This window comes from Oncorhynchus keta, chromosome 14 (assembly GCF_023373465.1).
Source record: "Oncorhynchus keta strain PuntledgeMale-10-30-2019 chromosome 14, Oket_V2, whole genome shotgun sequence".
Lineage (NCBI taxonomy): Eukaryota > Metazoa > Chordata > Actinopteri > Salmoniformes > Salmonidae > Oncorhynchus > Oncorhynchus keta.
Genome location: NC_068434.1, coordinates 73,057,064 through 73,075,925, shown reverse-complemented (window position 1 = coordinate 73,075,925; position 18,862 = coordinate 73,057,064). Strand labels below are relative to the sequence as shown.

Here is an 18,862-nt window from a genome sequence, read left to right as displayed (position 1 = left end):
AATTGTGAGTGTTACAGGGTGGTAGACATTGTGGCTTGAATCCTTAGAGTTCTTGTGAACAGGAATGATTATGGTCATCTTAAAACATGTGGGGATTACAGACTGGGACAAGGAGAGGTTGAAAATTACCCTGAATATGCCTGCCTAAAGACCTTACTCACATCGGCCTCGGAGAGCAATAGTGGTGTCACTCACACCCGGCACAATATTGTTATTGACAAAGCCGGCATAAAATGCATGGAGTTTGTCCGGTAGAGAGGCATTGTTTCGCAGATCACGGTTTGGTCTTCCTTTGTAATCCGTAATGGACTGTAGCCCCTGCCACATGCGGCGGGCATCGGAGCCTGTATAATATGATTCCACCATATTCCTATATTGTCCTTTTGCTTGTTTGATTACGCTGCGGAGATCATAGTGGGATTTCTCATATTTGTTCCGGCCCTCAGCTGTAGCCTCAGGGTTGTCTGCGATATGTATTTCTATTTATTTAACCTTTAATTAACTAGTCAGTTAAGAACACATTCTTATTTACAATGATGGCCTACCCCGGCCAAACCCTAACCCGGACAAAGCTGGGCCAATTGTGCACCGTCCTATGGGACTCCCAATCATGGCTGGTTGTGATACAGCCTGGAATCGAACCAGGGTCTGTAGTGATGCGTCTAGCACTGAGACACAGTGCCTTAGAACGCTGCGCCACTCGGGAGCGATAGCCCTGTGTGCGGTAGCCCTGACCTCTAGTTTAGCGCCAACCTCAGTGTTAATCCAGGGCTTTTGATTGGGGAAGCATCAAACCTTCAGTGTGGGGACAAAGTCGCAAATGCATTTCCTAATGAAGCTGGTGACGGAGGTAGTTAGCTCGTTTATTTTTATCGGCGGAGTCTCGAAACATATTCCAATCAGCGCAAGCAAAGCAGTCCTGTAGCATAGTATCTAATTCTGGTTACCATTTCTCAACGGGTACTTCGTGTTTGAGCTTCTGCTTGTAAACATGAAGCAGGTGTACGGAGTCGTGATCTGATTTGCCGAATGGCAGATGAGACAGGGCCTTGTATGCTTGCTTGTGGGTAGAATAACAGTGGTCTAGGACTTTATCGCCTCTAGTGGCGAAGGAGACTTGTCTTAATGACACGGAATTAAAACCACCGTTAACCAGAAAAGCATCCTCCGGATATAAGTTTTCCTACTTGTTTATAGCCTTGAACAGCTCATCATTGTGTCTCTCTGAACATTGCAATAGACTGTATGGGCCAATGTCAACCATCGAAAGCCACCAGATTATTTCCATCTGATCTCTCGTTAAACCATCAATAAACACTAAAGTCACCCGTACAACTGATCTCAATTGCAACCCACATTGGCCATCGATTTACAACTCCCTAACGTAGATGTCAAGGTTATCAGACTATTTCACCCCCTGGTTGGTATTGTCATCAGAACAACTTAGTCCTACTTTATGATCAGACTAAGGACGATTTATCTATTTGACAATAATTCTATACAAACAAACTAAAATATTTTGTCGTTTACCACTGCAAATCTACTGTCTTCTGTTTACCGACATGTATTTTTAATGAAAACTAATGTTGATGGTCTAGCATACAATTCTTCTACTCAAATAAGTATTTTTTTACATTCATCAGCCGGTTTTCCGATGCTACTGGTCAGTATTTCATTGGGGGCAGAAGTAGAGAATCTAGACCAGCTGTCTGGTATCATAATCTCTTGACACGGTAACAAGAGATCAACTGATCTGATGGTTTATCCTTGTGTTTTTTTCATTGCAATTAAGCTTAGTTTAACATGCAGGTGCACGTACTCTCCCTTTCGTTAGTAGTGTTTAAAATATTCCAGTGGTAACCTTCAGTAGCATGTTAAGTTATACTTGTTCATTGAAATCGAGCGTAAATGTCTACAGAGATTTACTGAGAGTAAGGTACTGAGCCTCTGATGTAAAAAAAACCCTGTAATATAGTACTATAATTACTGTGTCACGATCTGACATGTACATTACTTCTATATGAATCATTATCTGTAATTTTCAAAGTGTATAATAAACAGAACATTCCGTAACCTTACATTAATCTTATCTTAATTAGAGTTGTTCACTTTCTATACACATACCTTTTACCAATATATATTATGCGTTGCAGAATGGGAATAGGTGCAAACCTGTCACTGGCACAAATGTTTGGCCAGCCTGCCTCCTGAATAGTACGAGATTATGATCATTCTGGTGTTGTTTTGTTTCTTAACCTCACCAGGGCGTGCTAACCACTGGTCGGCCATCATCGGAGCGTCCCACTCTAAGAACTACGTGCTGTGGGAGTATGGTGGCTACGCCAGTGAGGGCATCAAGAAGGTGGCCGAGCTGGGATCACCGGTCTCCATGGAGGAAGAGATCAGGCAGAAGGTAGGACTTGGCATGGCCGTATGTATGTACACCTGCTATTGATCCGTATATACGTACACCTGCTATTGATCCGTATGTACGTACACCTGCTATTGATCCGTATGTACGTACACCTGCTATTGATCCGTATGTACGTACACCTGCTATTGATTCGTATGTACGTACACCTGCTATTGATCCGTATGTACGTACACCTGCTATTGATCCGTATGTACGTACACCTGCTATTGATATTGCAGCACAATTTAGGTCCAACGATTGACAAGCCAACACCTTATCCATTACGCCAAGAGATCTGTATCCCTTGCTGATGTTCTGGGTGTTGGGTTAAGGTATGTATGACAATATGTCACTTTTTATCTGACCAAGATGATCGGATCACTCTCCGGTTATGCTTCACTGCATCCTCACAAGGAGTCCAGACTAGCATTGTATTCTAAGTGGGGATGCAATGTTGTTCAAACGTAGTTGAAAGCTTGAGAATCCATTATAAACATGTTGGTAATGCTATTGCTACTGCAGTGGAGGATCTATGAGTCTCTTATGTATGGCAAGGGGGGCAAGCCCATAAAAATGATTTAAAACACCATCCCCATTCAAGTCATTGTTCAACTTGCCATGGTTTAAGGGGCTTTTCCCATTCTAGTAATTATATCTATATGGGCCAGCCAATGGCTATACTCTCTGGATAATCCAGGTGGCTGTGGTATCAGTACAGTAAGTAATGGAGTTTACATATCTCAGTGGGCATTCTGATCGATCCGTGAGCTACAAAGTACTTGAATTAATTACATACAGTAAGTCTCTCAACCTGCCCCTTTATGTGGTTTTATACTTCACAGCTGTGAAATGCATGGTGGACACTTGAGTAATCTACGTCCTTTGGATATTCAAAGTAGATAGTGCCTACTTGGTATTTACAGTATAAAGCCATGGAATTGGAACATGGAATCTTTTCCAAAGTGTGGTGAAGAATTCAATACTTTTTGCATAATGATTTCCACAAGCGATGACCTAAATAAGACACAAACATCTGTACTATAAGTATAATGCAAATGTTGGTTAATGGTCTGCTTAATGGCCTGTGTCCCTTTCAACTGGGTATGACCTCAAATCCTATGAAGTTCACATTCATGCAAGGTTAATTGGTCATGTTGGTAGGTACGAGAGCACCTCTCTTGTTCAATAAATATTAAATAAGAAATATTGTTTAGCAGTTTTACCTCTAGTAAAAATCTTCCTCTGTTTCAGTTTCTCACCGTATTTCAATGCCTGTACATGTCTTTCACACTCTCTGTTACTTGTCAGTTTTCCATCTCTCTCTCCCACTCTCTTCTCCCTCTCCGTCTCCTCTTTCTGTACAATCTCTCTCTCTCTCTCTCTCTCTCTCTCTCTCTCTCTCTCTCTCTCTCTCTCTCTCTCTCTCTCTCTCTCTCTCTCTCTCTCTCTCTCTCTCTCTGTGTCATTCTTTAAATAGCCTGTGCTAGTGTGTAGCAGATGGGCCCATAGAGTGTATTATTGTAGGGTAATATTGAAGACCTGGAGTCACGGCACATAATGAGAGCACACTGTGAGAGCTGGGCTCTGTGCGTCATCACTGCCACCTATCCACAAGGCTGTATTATCCACAATACTGTATGCTATGGTATCTGTATTAGTCCTCCTGGACCTTCTCCAAACGATTAGAGCAAATAGAGGATTTATGGAGAGACGGCCGCAAAGCAAGGTTGGCGTCAGTTTTAATCCTACAGTGCAGAGTAGTTACAGTACTGTTGAGTGATAAGAGAATTGATGACATACAAATGGTTGATAGTTCTTTTCACCTACTTGTGTCAGCTATTACAGTAGGCTTACATTGATATTCTAGGTAGCTCTCCGTAGCATATTCTCCCAGTGGGAGATGGTAAACGATCCAATCCCCCCACCAACTGAAAATAACTCAATTTAAACCAGGTAGAAAGCAACAGGATCAAACCATTATCTTCTCCTGGGGGAGATGTGAAAATCTTACATATGGAATATTGCACAGTACTCTACATGGCAGAGGAGAGAGAGAGACAATTTCTGTAGCCTGTGGTTTTCAGTGGAGATTGCTGGGGAAAGTAAACATGATTGGCTGTCTCCAGATCCCATGGTGGTAATGGCTGCCACTTAAGCCTTGTTCACACTGCAGGCCTTAATGCAACGCTTTAATACATGCGCTTACCAGCTGGCAAGTGTCTTCACTGACATTTTCAACCTCTCCTTGACTCAGTCTGTAATATCTATGTTTAAAGCAGACCACCATAGTCCATGTGCCCAAAAATGCCAAGTTAACCTGTCTGTAATACCTATGTTTAAAGCAGACCACCATAGTTCCTGTGCCCAAGAATGCCAAGGTAACCTGTCTAAATGACTATCGCCCCACCCGATAGCATTCACATCTGTAGACAAGAAGTTCTTGGAAAGGCTGGTCATGGCTCACATCAACACAATCTTCCCAGACTTCCTGGACCCACTATAATTAGCATACCGCCCCAACAGATCCACAGATGGAGCAATCTCTATTGCACTCCACACTGCCCTTTCTCACCTGGACAACACCTACGTGAGAATGCTGTTCATTGACTACAGCTCAGCATCCCGGAGTCACCTTCCCACTGTTGATGTTGAGACTGGTGTTTTGTGGGTACTATTTAAATGAAGCTACCGTTTGAGAACTTGTGAGGCGTCTGTTTCTCAAACTATACATTCTAATGTACGTGTCCTCTTGCTCAGCTGTGCACCAGGGCCTCCACTCCTCTGTCTATTCTGGTTAGAACCTGTTTGTGCTGTTCTGTGAAGGGAGTAGTACACAGTATTGTACGAGATCTTCAGTTTCTTGGCAATTTCTCACATGGAATAGCCTTCATTTTTCAGAACAAGAATAGACTGACGAGTTTCAGAAGAAATGTCTTTGTTTCAGGCCATCTTGAGCCTATAATGGTAGGCTTGATTACCAACAACGACGAGACGGCCTACAGGGAGGAGGTGAGGGCCCTCGGAGTGTGGTGTCAGGAAAATAACCTCACACTCAACGTCAACAAAACTAAGGAGATGATTGTGGACTTCAGGAAACAGCAGAGGGAACACCCCCCTATCCACATCGATGGAACAGTAGTGGAGAGGGTAGCTAGTTTTAAGTTCCTCGGCATACACATCACAGACAAACTGAATTGGTCCACTCACACTGACAGCGTCGTGAAGAAGGCGCAGCAGCGCCTATTCAACCTCAGGAGGCTGAAATCACCACCTCAAGCTGAACCTCGGCAAGACGGAGCTGCTCTTCCTCCCGGGGAAGGACTGCCCGTTCCATGATCTCGCCATCACGGTTGACAACTCCACTGTGTCCTCCTCCCAGAGCGCTAAGAACCTTGGCGTGATCCTGGACAACACCCTGTCGTTCTCAACTAACATCAAGGCGGTGGCCCGTTCCTGTAGGTTCATGCTCTACAACATCCGCAGAGTACGACCCTGCCTCACACAGGAAGCGGCGCAGGTCCTAATCCAGGCACTTGTCATCTCCCGTCTGGATTACTGCAACTCGCTGTTGGCTGGGCTCCCTGCCTGTGCCATTAAACCCCTACAACTCATCCAGAACGCCGCAGCCCGTCTGGTGTTCAACCTTCCCAAGTTCTCTCACGTCACCCCGCTCCTCCGCTCTCTCCACTGGCTTCCAGTTGAAGCTCGCATCCGCTACAAGACCATGGTGCTTGCCTACGGAGCTGTGAGGGGAACGGCACCTCAGTACCTCCAGGCTCTGATCAGGCCCTACACCCAAACAAGGGCACTGCGTTCATCCACCTCTGGCCTGCTCGCCTCCCTACCACTGAGGAAGTACAGTTCCCGCTCAGCCCAGTCAAAACTGTTCGCTGCTCTGGCCCCCCAATGGAGGAACAAACTCCCTCACGACGCCAGGACAGCGGAGTCAATCACCACCTTCCGGAGATTTCTAATGATCAATTAGCCTTATATAATGATAAACTTGGATTAGCGAACACAACGTGCCATTGGAACACAGGAGTGATGGTTGCTGATAATGGGCCTCTGTACGCCTATGTAGATATTCCATTTAAAAAATCAGGCGTTTCCAGCTACAATAGTCATTTACAAAATTAATTTAACAATGTATACACTGTATTTCTGATCAATTTCAAAAACAAGGACATTTCCCAAACTTTTGAAAGGTAGTGTACACTCACACACTCACATGCATATAAACACTACACACACTCACTACTTTCGTAAACACACACACACACACACACACACACACACACACACACACACACACACACACACACACACACACACACACACACACACACACACACACACACACACACACACACACACACGGATAGACAAACGTCTACATTCTTTCACACTCTTCACATACTGTACGCTGCTCCTACTCTGTTTAATATCTATCCTGATTGTCTAGTCACTTTTACCCCTGCGTGCATACATGTACTGTACATATTACCTCAATTACCTCAACTAACCCGTACTCCTGCACATTGACTCAGTGCTGGTACTCCTTGTATATAGCCTCATTATGGTAATTTAATTGTCCTACTACACTGAAGAAAACAAAAACATGCAGCAATATCAATGATTTTACTGATTAATAGTTCATATGAGTGTGTGTGTGTGTGTGTGTGTGTGTGTGTGTGTGTGTGTGTGTGTGTGTGTGTGTGTGTGTGTGTGTGTGTGTGTGTGTGTGTGTGTGTGTGTGTGTGTGTGCGCTGTGGAGGAGATGAGCCTGTAGTCACACACAACCTCTCGTTATCTCAGAGGGTGTACAGGGCATTAGCTGGTGCGCCATACAGTATATGCTGTGTTAAGTAGGAGTTGACGGCTCCATTGCCCCGGGCTGCTTTGCTATCGCCTGCATTCACTGTGTTCACCTTTTTAATATTTCTCAGAGAGCACACTCTCCTTGTCCTTGAGGAAAAGTTAGCCTCTAGGGTGAAGGAGCCGCTCTGTTTTTGAGCAGCGGAGCAAGAAAGCACTCTTTGGTATAAATGCTGACACAAACAAAAAGGCGCTTTGCTTTGTGACAGGTGTGGTGTCGGGGCTAGCAACCTAGCAATGAAGGCAGTTAAATAAATTGATATTCATAGAAATCAGAAATTGATATTCATAGGCAGGTTCGACGCGAGCCAAGGGGTGCACTGATCTCAATGTTCATATAAAGTGTCATTTGCCGAGCAGGCGTTGAGTATGTACGCTCACATACTGTACACACAACCCATTCACAAACACACACGCACATGGATGCACACACACACACACACACACACACACACACGCAACCCAGATCCCCCTCACGTCAGCACATTGCGGTGCGTGATGGCTTTATTTTGTTATCCGAGTTTGTCTTCCTTTTACTGCCGGGACCGAGATGTACTGTGCCATCTGCCTAGCTGTGTCTCCCCGTTGGGTTCCTTTTGATATACGGCGTGTGTTCTTTACCCACGCTGCCTCTATCCTGGAGACTGAACAACAACTTTCCAGTCTTCATACAAAAATGAAACCCATATCGATTGGCCCTTTCTCTGTATGAAACCAATTGGAAACACTTCACACTTGACACTCAACAAAACAACTCCGTATCCTTACAAAAGGAAACCACGTATCGATTGGCCTTCTCTCTGTATGAACCAATAGGAAACTCGTATCAGTCATACATCGTGCATTACATACACAGAATGTTCTTTGTGTTTTCACTTCATTACAGCGTCTGTGTTGAAAAGAGGGGTGAAAATACATGCATGATGGATTCAGTTTGTCCATCCCACATAGCCTGCATGTTTTCAAAGCGAGCCAGCCGTATGCTTCTGCCTGGCACACTCGTTACAATCTCTCCCATGTGACTCGCTGGTAATGAAAATATGATTGCATGTAAGAGCCCTCACCCACATTCTCTCAGTACTCCTGCTCTGCTTGAGTCAGACATGACACAGGGCTTGAGTCAGACATGACCATAGGACCACTTAATCACATTTAAATGATCTGTTACAAAAATTCCAAGGGTCACCATTGTTGCTCTAATAAGAATGATTGTATTTTAGTGGACGGATGAAGGTGGGAAAGGGTAATGTGTGAGGAGGTTTGTTGAATAGATGTCTTGACAGACCACAGACCCAGAATACATCTGTGTGTGTGCATGTGTGTGCGTGTGCGTGTGTGTGCGTGCGTGTGCGTGTGTGTGTGTGTGTGTGTGTGTCCGTGCGTGTGTGTACGTGTGTGTGTGCGTGTGCGTGTGTGTGTGTGTGTCCGTGCGTGCGTGTGCATGTGTGTGTTTGTGTGTGCGTGTGCGTGTGTGTGTGTGTGTGTGTGTCCGTGCGTGCGTGTGCGTGTGTGTGTGCGTGTGTGTGTTTGTGTGTGCGTGTGCGTGTGTGTGTCCGTGCGTGCGTGTGCGTGTGCGTGTGTGTGTTTGTGTGTGTGTGTGCGTGTGCGTGCGTGTGTGTGTGTGTGTGCGTGTGCGTGTGCGTGTGTGTGTGTGTGTGTGTGTGTGCGTGTGCGTGTGCGTGTGTGTGTGTGTGTGTGTGTGTGCGTGTGCGTGTGCGTGTGCGTGTGCGTGTGTGTGTGTTTGTGTGCGTGCTTGCCTGTCTGCATCTGTCCACATGATCTGTTCCTGCTTGTGTTCTCAATGTACCGAATGAGAACATTTCCTTCCTCTTTAGTTCCCACGCCATATGTGACTTTACGTTTCATTAGCCAAATGCAAATCTGATTTACAGGAAACTTGGTATGATGTAGTGTAACTGAAGGCATTGCTGCCCTCTCCACACACACATACACTGAGGTGATTTGTGTATGCGGTCAGCCATTACAAAGGCACTAATGACAGTCTGATAAAAATACTCTCCCACCACAGGTGAGTGGTGGAAACGTGGTGAAGGGACTATGATTTCTCCCGATCGTATTGTGAAATCTGCCATTTCCTCGAACAGTATGGGTGCGTTTTGTTACTGCACAGTAGCTTACAGATGCCCACAGAATGCAGATCTATGTGAAACCACAGAGCAGACAGCTACAGATGCCACAGGCTGGACCAATGAGGGATGGCACAACACGAGTTGGAGGAGATAGAGGAGATGTTCTGGTACTGTTCTGGTAAAGTTTTCTAGGAGTATGATTGGCCTGGGAAAATTAATAAGTCACAGATCCTACTAATGTGGCCTTATTCTCTTCAGCTGTTCATCATGCTAGAGTATCAATCAGCCTGCATAATTATAACTGAATTGGAGTCTCAATTAAAGAGACTAGCTACCACCTGTGTGTGGGAGAGGATCAGGATATTTGAGCTGGAAGACATACAGGTGAGAGCAAGTGAGTGGGAGAAAGCAGGTCAGTTTGAGACAGCAGGTCAGTTTGAGAGAGCAGGTCAGTTTGAGACAGTAGGTCAGTTTGAGAGAGCATGTGAGTGGGAGAGTAAGTTAATTTTTTAAAACTACTATATTTAATAAGAGATTATACTCAGAAGCTTCTACTCTCCATGCCATGAAATATATTAGGTGTGTGTGTGTGTGTGTGTGTGTGTGTGTGTGTGTGTGTGTGTGTGTGTGTGTGTGTGTGTGTGTGTGTGTGTGTGTGTGTGTGTGTGTGTGTGTGTGTGTGTGTGTGTGTGTGTGTGTGTGCGTGCGTGCATCCATGTAAAGTTACTGAAGGATGAATTCAGTTGCTAGTTGTTTTGGATATTGTCTAGGCCCATGTGATCAGAACTATATTCTAAGCAAGATAACCTTTTATAACATTAAACTTGGCTTCTCTTCAGAGTCACTTCATGATTTTCATGTTTACAGTTTTACTGCAAGATATGCATTGCCACAATGATGTTTGTTCTTCAAATTATGTATTTTATTCTCTCTGTTGCTGTGGAAACTTAGGGTAAGGAAACCAATGTGTAATTTGATAAAAAGTAACAGAATACAATAACGAGGTTATATATAGGGGGCACCGGTACTGAGACAATGTGCGTGGGTACAGGTTCATCGAGATCATTTGTACATGTAGGTAAAGGCAAAGTTACTATGCATAGATAATAAACTGATGCATCAATCACTGTGGGTGGGATTGTCAGGGAAGATGGCAGCATTTTTGTGTCACAGTGTGTGGGACTTTGAGGGAAGGCAGTAGATTAGTAATTGAGTCATAAAAACAAGTCTAGTCCACCTTTTCAATTTAATTTATTGTAGCAAAAACTAAATCTACTATTTCAATTTAGTTTATTGTGGCAAAAACATGAGAAAAAAAGTTGAGTTCTGTCAAGTAAACATGGATTCCCTGTTGAGAAGCAATATAGAATTGCAGGAAAATGGTTTTAAAAATACTACAGTTTTCAGGGGCAGAACCCCAGACCCCAGCCAGATTGTGCACCCCACTTTTATACAAATGTCACGGGCATCGTAAGAAGTGGACCAAGGTGCAACGTGGTGAGCGTACATATTCCTTTTATTTAAGATAAATGTTGCCAACAAAACAAGAAAACGACCGTGAAGCTTAACAGGGCAATGATGCCTCTAACAAAGTTAACTACTCACACTGAAAGGAGGGAAAAAGGGCTTCCTGTCACGACTCCTACCTTCCCGTTTGGGTGGCGCTCGGCGGTCGTCGTCGCCGGCCTACTAGCTGCCACTGATAATTTTCTCCCCATCCTTATGTGTTTATTGAGTAAACCTGTTTTGAGTTGGTTGTAATTATTGAGGCTTTTTTAGTCAGCTGGCCCGCCTGGTTCTTTGTGCGGGATTGATTATTGTAACCCTGGTGTTTGCATTTGATGTACGTGTAGTTAGTGCTAGACTGTTTTCGTTCCCTGTGTCTGGGGCATTTTGTTTGAGCACCCGTAAGTGGGGTGACCGTAGTTCACCGTGTGTGCATTAAAGAAGCACTTTATTGAACTCTGCTTTCCTGCGCCTGATTTGACCCTCACAACACCCAGGACCTTACACTTCCTAAGTATGATTCCCAATCAGAGACAACGATAGACAGCTGTCTCTAATTGAGAACCACAACCAGCCAAAACATTGAAATAAAGAAACATAGAAAACAAAACATAGAATGCCCACCCCACATCACACCTTGACCTAACCAAATCGAGAAATGAAATGGCTCTCTAAGGTCAGGGCGTGACAACAAAGTCAGGCGACCATGAATAGACCTACAGATATGATTGAAGAATGAAGCAGGTGTTAAACATGGGGTTTGCTACACAGAAAGCAGCAGTTAACTACTCCATTGTCAACACTAATCAAATCAGTGGTTCTATATCGATATCCTTAATATTACCATATAGCCTAAGTATCATGACATTAGATTTTATAACCTTCCATTAGTTTTAATTTATCATATTTTGGACCAGAATGAGGCTTTTTCTCCACTACCTATTGTTCCTGCAGTGAGGATTCAGCATCTTCATGATATATTTTCATAATTTATCTGCAGAAGTAGTCTACCAGTATGCTAATTAGGGAGCCAAATGAACTGCTCTCACCGATGCGATTCTACTAAGCTGACATATGGAATTGTTTTAATATGGTCATACCATGGATCATTTAGCAATTGAATTTTGAATTTTAGGACCCCTTTATGTATATTAAAACATGCATTTGTCCTTTACTATTATAGCCCATTAAAACACATTGAATAACACATTGATAAATGGCAAAAAAGACAGTTACAAAACGTATCATAAGGAATAATGTTTTGAAGTGTATGTCCTATATTTAACTCATATTAGTTTGTAGCTCAGACAGTTTCGACGCTATAGCCGTTTTTGCGAGAATTCCAATTTTTGGGATGTCTCTGCCACTTTTCAGCTCAGATGCGGAAGGCGTCAATCGACTCTAGGGGTTTTTAATGTCATAATAGACTCTGAAAGCTTTACTCTCTGTGAAGCAAAGGTACAGGCGAGTGTGTACATCAATTAGCCTGCTTAATTATAACTGCGAGACTAAATAAATTGGAGCCTCAATTAAAGAGACTAGCTACCACCTGTGTGTGGGAGAGGATCAGGATATTTGGAATGGAAGACATACAGGTGAGAGTATGCGAGTGGGAGAGAACAGGTCAGATTGTGACAGCAGGTGAGTGGGAGAGGTTTATATTTGGAAGTATATTTGGTGAGTGTAGACTCAGAAGTAGAGTTGCAACGGGAGGGTATGTTACTGGAAACGTTCAAAGTTTACCTGTAAACTATTGAAATTTGGTAACTTTCAAGGATTTTATGTAATTTATCACAAGACGTCTAGTGGCCCTTTTGGGTACTTCAGATTATCACAGGTGTCTGTAATTATCTCTGGCCCTCTCCGTGGCCTAATCACATGTAAAATATTTAAAATAATCATATAAGATTTAAAAATGTAAAAAACGCTCTCCAAAGGGTGGTGTGGTCTGCCCAACGCATCACCGGGGGCACATTGACTGCCCTCCAGGACACCTACAGCACCCAATGTCACAGGAAGGCCAAAAAGATCATCAAGGACATCAACCACCTGAGCCACGGCATGTTCACCCCGCTATCATCCAGAAGGCGAGGTCAGTACAGGTGCATCAAAGCTGGGACCGAGAGACTGAAAAACAGCTTCTTTCTAAAGGCCATCAGACTGCCATAAATTGCCGGCTACCACCTGGTTACTCAACCCTGCACCTTAGAGGCTGCTGCCCTGTATACATAGACATGCAATCACTGGTCCCTTTAGTAATGGAACACTTTAATAATGTTTAGATACTGTTTATTCATCTCATATGTAAATAATGTATTCTATTCTACTGTATTTTAGTCAATGCCACTCCAACATTGCTCGTCCTAATATTTATATATTTCTTAATTCCATGATTTAACTTTTATATTTCTGTGTATTGTTGTGAATTGTTAGATGTTACTGCACTGTTGGAGCTAGAAACACACACGTCACTAGACCCGCAATAACATCTGCTTAATATGTGTATGTGACCAATAACATCTGCTTAATATGTGTATGTGACCAATAACATCTGCTTAATATGTGTATGTGACCAATAACATCTGCTTAATATGTGTATGTGACCAATAACATCTGCTTAATATGTGTATGTGACCAATAACATCTGCTTAATATGTGTATGTGAACAATAACATCTGCTTAATATGTGTATGTGACCAATAACATCTGCTTAATATGTGTATGTGACCAATAACATCTGCTTAATATGTGTATGTGACCAATAACATCTGCTTAATATGTGTATGTGACCAATAACATCTGCTTAATATGTGTATGTGACCAATAACATCTGCTTAATATGTGTATGTGACCAATAACATCTGCTTAATATGTGTATGTGACCAATAACATCTGCTTAATATGTGTATGTGACCAATAACATTTGATTTGATTTATTGACCTAAAATGTTAGCCAAGTCACTAGCTTATCCAGGGCCAGTGATACATAGAGGTTTGCCTCAAACTGTAACACTACTGGCATAATTTTAAATTGAGAACATATCGCTCAACATGTAAACAATATGTGAGTTTAGCTATTCTCTGCTTTAGATGACAGATGCTCATAAGGCAAGTAACGCCATCTTATTCTAGGCCTATGACTACATTGGCGAAAATGTATTCAAAACACTGATACTGAGAGAGAGTGACAATCCGATTAAACTGATTGAAGATCTTACAACTAGACAACAATATATATATTTGAGAATACAACACAGAAACACAGACACATTACAGACATAACACCTCCCCCTTTATTGCAGGATTGTAATATGTGATCAATCAACATTGACACTAGTTCATTTTGAATGATAGTTTTAACAATTAAAACAAGTGTAAACACTTCACTTCCAGGAATCAACAATTCGTCACTTCAAAATGTACAAATAAGCTAACTTGTATGTAAAGAGTAGACATCTTAGTTTAAACAACAATAGATCATTGAGTAGTAACAAGTAGGCCATTATCACAAAAGCATCATTTCAAGTTGGTGGCCAACCTTGCTCCACTGATCCCTGATCTACTGGGTGAGCAGACTTCTATTCCAGCCCAGCAATCACACATTTGATTATCAACTCATTAGAATGTGATAAGTTGAATCAGGCGTGTTTTTGCTTGCTTGAAACAGAACCCTGCACACCCAGCAGACCTGCTCCAATTGTACAAGGTTTATACACTGTGAGTGATTTTTGATTTGTATTTTTTGTATTTTACCCACAATTTCGATCTTGTCTCAACTCCCCAACGGGCTCGGGAAGCGAAGGTCGAGTCATGCGTCCTCCGATACATGACCCGCCAAACCACGCTTCTTAACACCCACCTGCTTAACCCAGAAGCCACCAGCACCAATGTGTAGGAGGAAACACCGTTCACCTGATGACCGAGGTCAGCCTGCAGCCACCCTACCCACCACAAGGAGTCGCTAGAGCACGATGTAAAGCCCCCCCGGCAAAACCTTCCCTAACCCGTGAGGATGCTAGGCCAAATGTGCGCCGCCCTATGGGACTCGATCACGGCCAGTTGTGATAGAGCCCCACTGTGTGTGATGTTTAACTGTATTTTTGTTTAAAACATTTACTGACATAGGTAGACCTCCACATATAACCCATGGCATATAAGATACACCCCTAGTCTCTTGGGACATAATTGGGACCTCTCTCTTCATCTGCAAACAGCTTTCCATATCTGAGGACAGAAAACATCACAAAGAAACAGGCTTCATTATACTCAAATTAGACAGCACTGAATAGTATGTTGCTATTATCTCTCTGTCTTCTTTCATAATGTCCTGCCACAAAATTACCTGCCCTATCTAGTAGCCGACACTCTTCACTGACAGCTGGAGATGCAATTTCACCCTCTTCCATCACTGTTATCTACAAATGCATTTACAATGATTACATCATGATAGCTAGCTAATAGGAAGTTAGCTAGCTGATTACATTTAATTAACGTAGCTAAATAGTGTGTGAAGTTAGATAGCTAGCTAGAAGGAAGGACATTCCACAAATGAACTTTTAACAAGGCACATCTGTTAATTGAAATGCATTCCGGGTGACTACCTCGGGAAGCTGGTTGAGAGAATGCCAAGAGTGTTCAAATCTGTCATCAAGGCAAAGGGTGCCTACTTTGAAGAATCTAAAATCTAAAATATATATATTTTTTTTACCCCTTTTTCTCCCCAATTTCGTGGTATCCAATTGGTAGTTACAGTCTTGTCTCATTGCGGCAACTCCCGTACGGACTCGGAGCCGTGCATCCTCCAAAACATTCTCTTCCTTCTCTAAAAGCTTCCATGTATTTAGCCTTAATATGTTTAGATAAGCAGCAGGGCTGCACCTTCACTTCAGTTACAGTGTGAGTTTTGAACTATCGCGCTAGTTTTCTGTACTGTCTCAGTGGATTAATAACATCGCCAACCAGTCAGCATGAGCTTGAATCGGCCAGATGATACCTGCTGCCCCATGTGGAGTTAAAATATATACTGTGTCTGCCTTCAGTCCTCCTGTCATCCAAGCTTATGTTTCTCTAGGTAGCATGTTCCTGCAGAGTGAAAACGTGTCAAGCAATAATGATAACTCTCAAAATTCTATAGCAATGGTGATTGCTCATTAAAAACCTTCACCATGCAGTTATAAGCCAGTTAAACCATTTTGATAGCTCATTTAATGAGTGAACAAATTGAATCCTGGTATTTACAAACTGCCAGGGTTTATTTTTGAGCACAAACTGAACAGGCAGGCATTCTGTATTATTAAAGTAAATGCCTTTATTGAGGCAGGATCACAAGTGGGTCGCTAAATGGGGTCAGGTTGTGATGGGTTTAGTAGTTTAAATGGAGTCAGGATGCTTAGCGGTTTGTAGTACCTCTCATGAGTGCCCGTCAGCTACATCCTCTCTCTCTCTCTCTCTCTCTCTCTCTCTCTCTCTCTCTCTCTCTCTCTCTCTCTCTCTCTCTCTCTCTCTCTCTCTCTCTCTCTCTCTCTCTCTCAGTATAATAAAACACCAAGAGGGTAAACTCTGCTCACTTCCAACACCCTCACAAAAGAGGCCAGGTAGATATTGTAGTGTCTGTGCCTCTAGCACAACTGCCCATGGATGGGAAGTGTAATGTAGATATTGCAAGTAGCAGGTGTGACAGAATATGTCACGGTCTGTGATACATGTACTTAATTCATCCTCTATGTAGCCATGTAAGTCAATATAACAAGTGATTGCTTGTCCATCTACATTTGAATGACTATTTGGTTTCTCTTGAGCATTGCTTCCTTGTGTGTCAGGGTCAACTCCATGATTCCTCTCAAAATTCCTCCCCTACTCACTTACAGAGGAAGTGCATTTGAGAAAGTTGCTCAATATTGGTCAATCTTTCCCCATCGAAATTCCAGATGGCTGACAATATTGTTTTCAAAAGGTTTTGGTTTATTGGCATGATGCAAATAAACTTTTTGGTTTATTGGAATTTGGACAGAAATTAGGACACTAGTTTGAAACATGTGTGCCTTGCATGCCACCAATATGAGCCAGAAATATTTCCTTAATCAGTATGAATACTGGCTCTTGAAAGGAATCGTGCACTGACAAAAAACTGAGATGATTTATTCAAATGTAGACCACGTTTTACTACACAAACCTAAACAGATGAAGAAACTGGTATAATTCCATCTTGATGAATAACTGGCATCCCATCAGTCACTGGCATATGCTGCCAATGGGGACTGTTGTTATTTTGTCAATGTGTTGACATAATGATTAGTGGACCTGTATTCTATGATTGATGTCCACCGTAGCCTGTCTAGAGAGACTCTCATAGGTCCTGTCTCTGTTAGATATGTTACTGGACAGATACAGAGCAGAGTGTGACCCGGGAAGCATTAAGTCACCTGGCTGCAGACCATGGTTCTATCTTTTTATTTGTTTCTCTCTCCTCCTCTCTCTCTGTCCTCCTCTCTCTCTCTCTCTCTCTCACTCTTTCTCTGGCCCTGTGTCTAATTATCCCTGTCAGAAGTTGTCTCTCTCCAGGAGGTCCAAGGTCAGCCTGGCCAGAGGGGGAGCAATTAACAGTAAACGGCTTCCCCAGGGAGTGAGGGCCTGACCCCTAGCCCTGTGCCAAACCCTAGCTGAACCTCACTGAGCCGTGCCAAACCCTGAGACAAGCGGGCTGACAGAGAACACATTCCCCTAACTACTGTCTACAGACAGACAGGTCTTAAGGGTGGGTGGCTTCCACCACATCCACCTTGTCCATCCCAATCCCACTAAATCCACCCCCATCCCTCCTCCACCCCTCACAATGCCACTCTTCTGCCCGCTCGCCCTTTTGTTTGCCTGGTATCCGTCTAACCCACGTTCTGTTTGCAAAGCAGGCACCAGTATTTTAGCGGGCACAATTGTTTTATTTTAACCAACTGGCAGTTTTCTGGTGGCCTGTCAAGTTGGCTTTGTGAGTCGGGCAGAGATATTCCTATTTGTGAGAACGAAGAGCTCAGAAACCCTAATGCCTGCCTGCCTTGGCCAGCAACACTGTTATTATGATTGTCAAAGAGGGACAATATAGCCAGAGGCAAGCACATTCTGAGATGTATTGGGGTAGAGAGCTAGCCATTTTCATTGCATTGTGTGTGTGTGTGCGTGCACGGATCTGGAATCCAAATCCTTCTCAGTGCACAGACACCAGAAAACATCTCATGTACTAGAAGGAGATTGTACATAAAGTGTTTTCCTCATACTGTAGCCAGTGAAATGTAATACTGTACGAAGCACTGATTCAATAAGTTGTCTCTAGGCATTACCACAAAGCTAAAGTACATAGGCCTACTTTTAGAGGATTTTACAGATAGAAAGGCTGTTAGTGAGTGATTATTTGGAGCTCTGTGCAGTAGTCAGAATGGTCTGGAGTTCTGACTCTGGATGTCTGTTTGGCCGGCCTGAAGGGTCCACATCAGGAGCTGCAATGTTCCCAGGATAACACCTGGATTATTCTTGAATCTCATACATCTTGGCAGAACGTGGCTTTGATAACACAATGCCCAAAAGATGCCCACTGAAATACAAGACTAGCAGGTACTGATGGGAAGGCCGGCCAAGCGCTAAAGGTCACAGCTGTATCCCATCGCTCTGTTTCAAACACATCACAGTGTGAACCAAATGCAGTGAGTGTGTGTGTGTGTGTGTGTGTGTGTGTGTGTGTGTGTGTGTGTGTGTGTGTGTGTGTGTGTGTGTGTGTGTGTGTGTGTGTGTGTGTGTGTGTGTGTGTGTGTGTGTGTGTGGGGGGAGGGGGTGTTGTTTTAGATGATATTTTCTGTTCGGCAATGGGAGTTTAGTGGGGATGTGTGAGTTCTTCTGCCAGTGTTTGAGATGAGAGAGAGTGTACCACAGACAGAGCTCATGCTAATTAAAATTTGAATTAATCCAAAACATTGCAATGATTTCAGTGAGG

The 18,862-nt window shown here is 43.2% G+C and overlaps 1 protein-coding gene across 1 annotated transcript in view; it reads left to right on the top strand.

The window, feature by feature from the left end:
* LOC118394181 (spondin-1-like) overlaps nucleotides 1-18,862 on the top strand; it is a 123,836-nt gene that overhangs the window by 25,288 nt on the left and 79,686 nt on the right. The window contains 1 exon segment of the mRNA XM_052462460.1: nucleotides 2,265-2,413. Coding sequence (XP_052318420.1) covers nucleotides 2,265-2,413 — 149 coding nt within the window.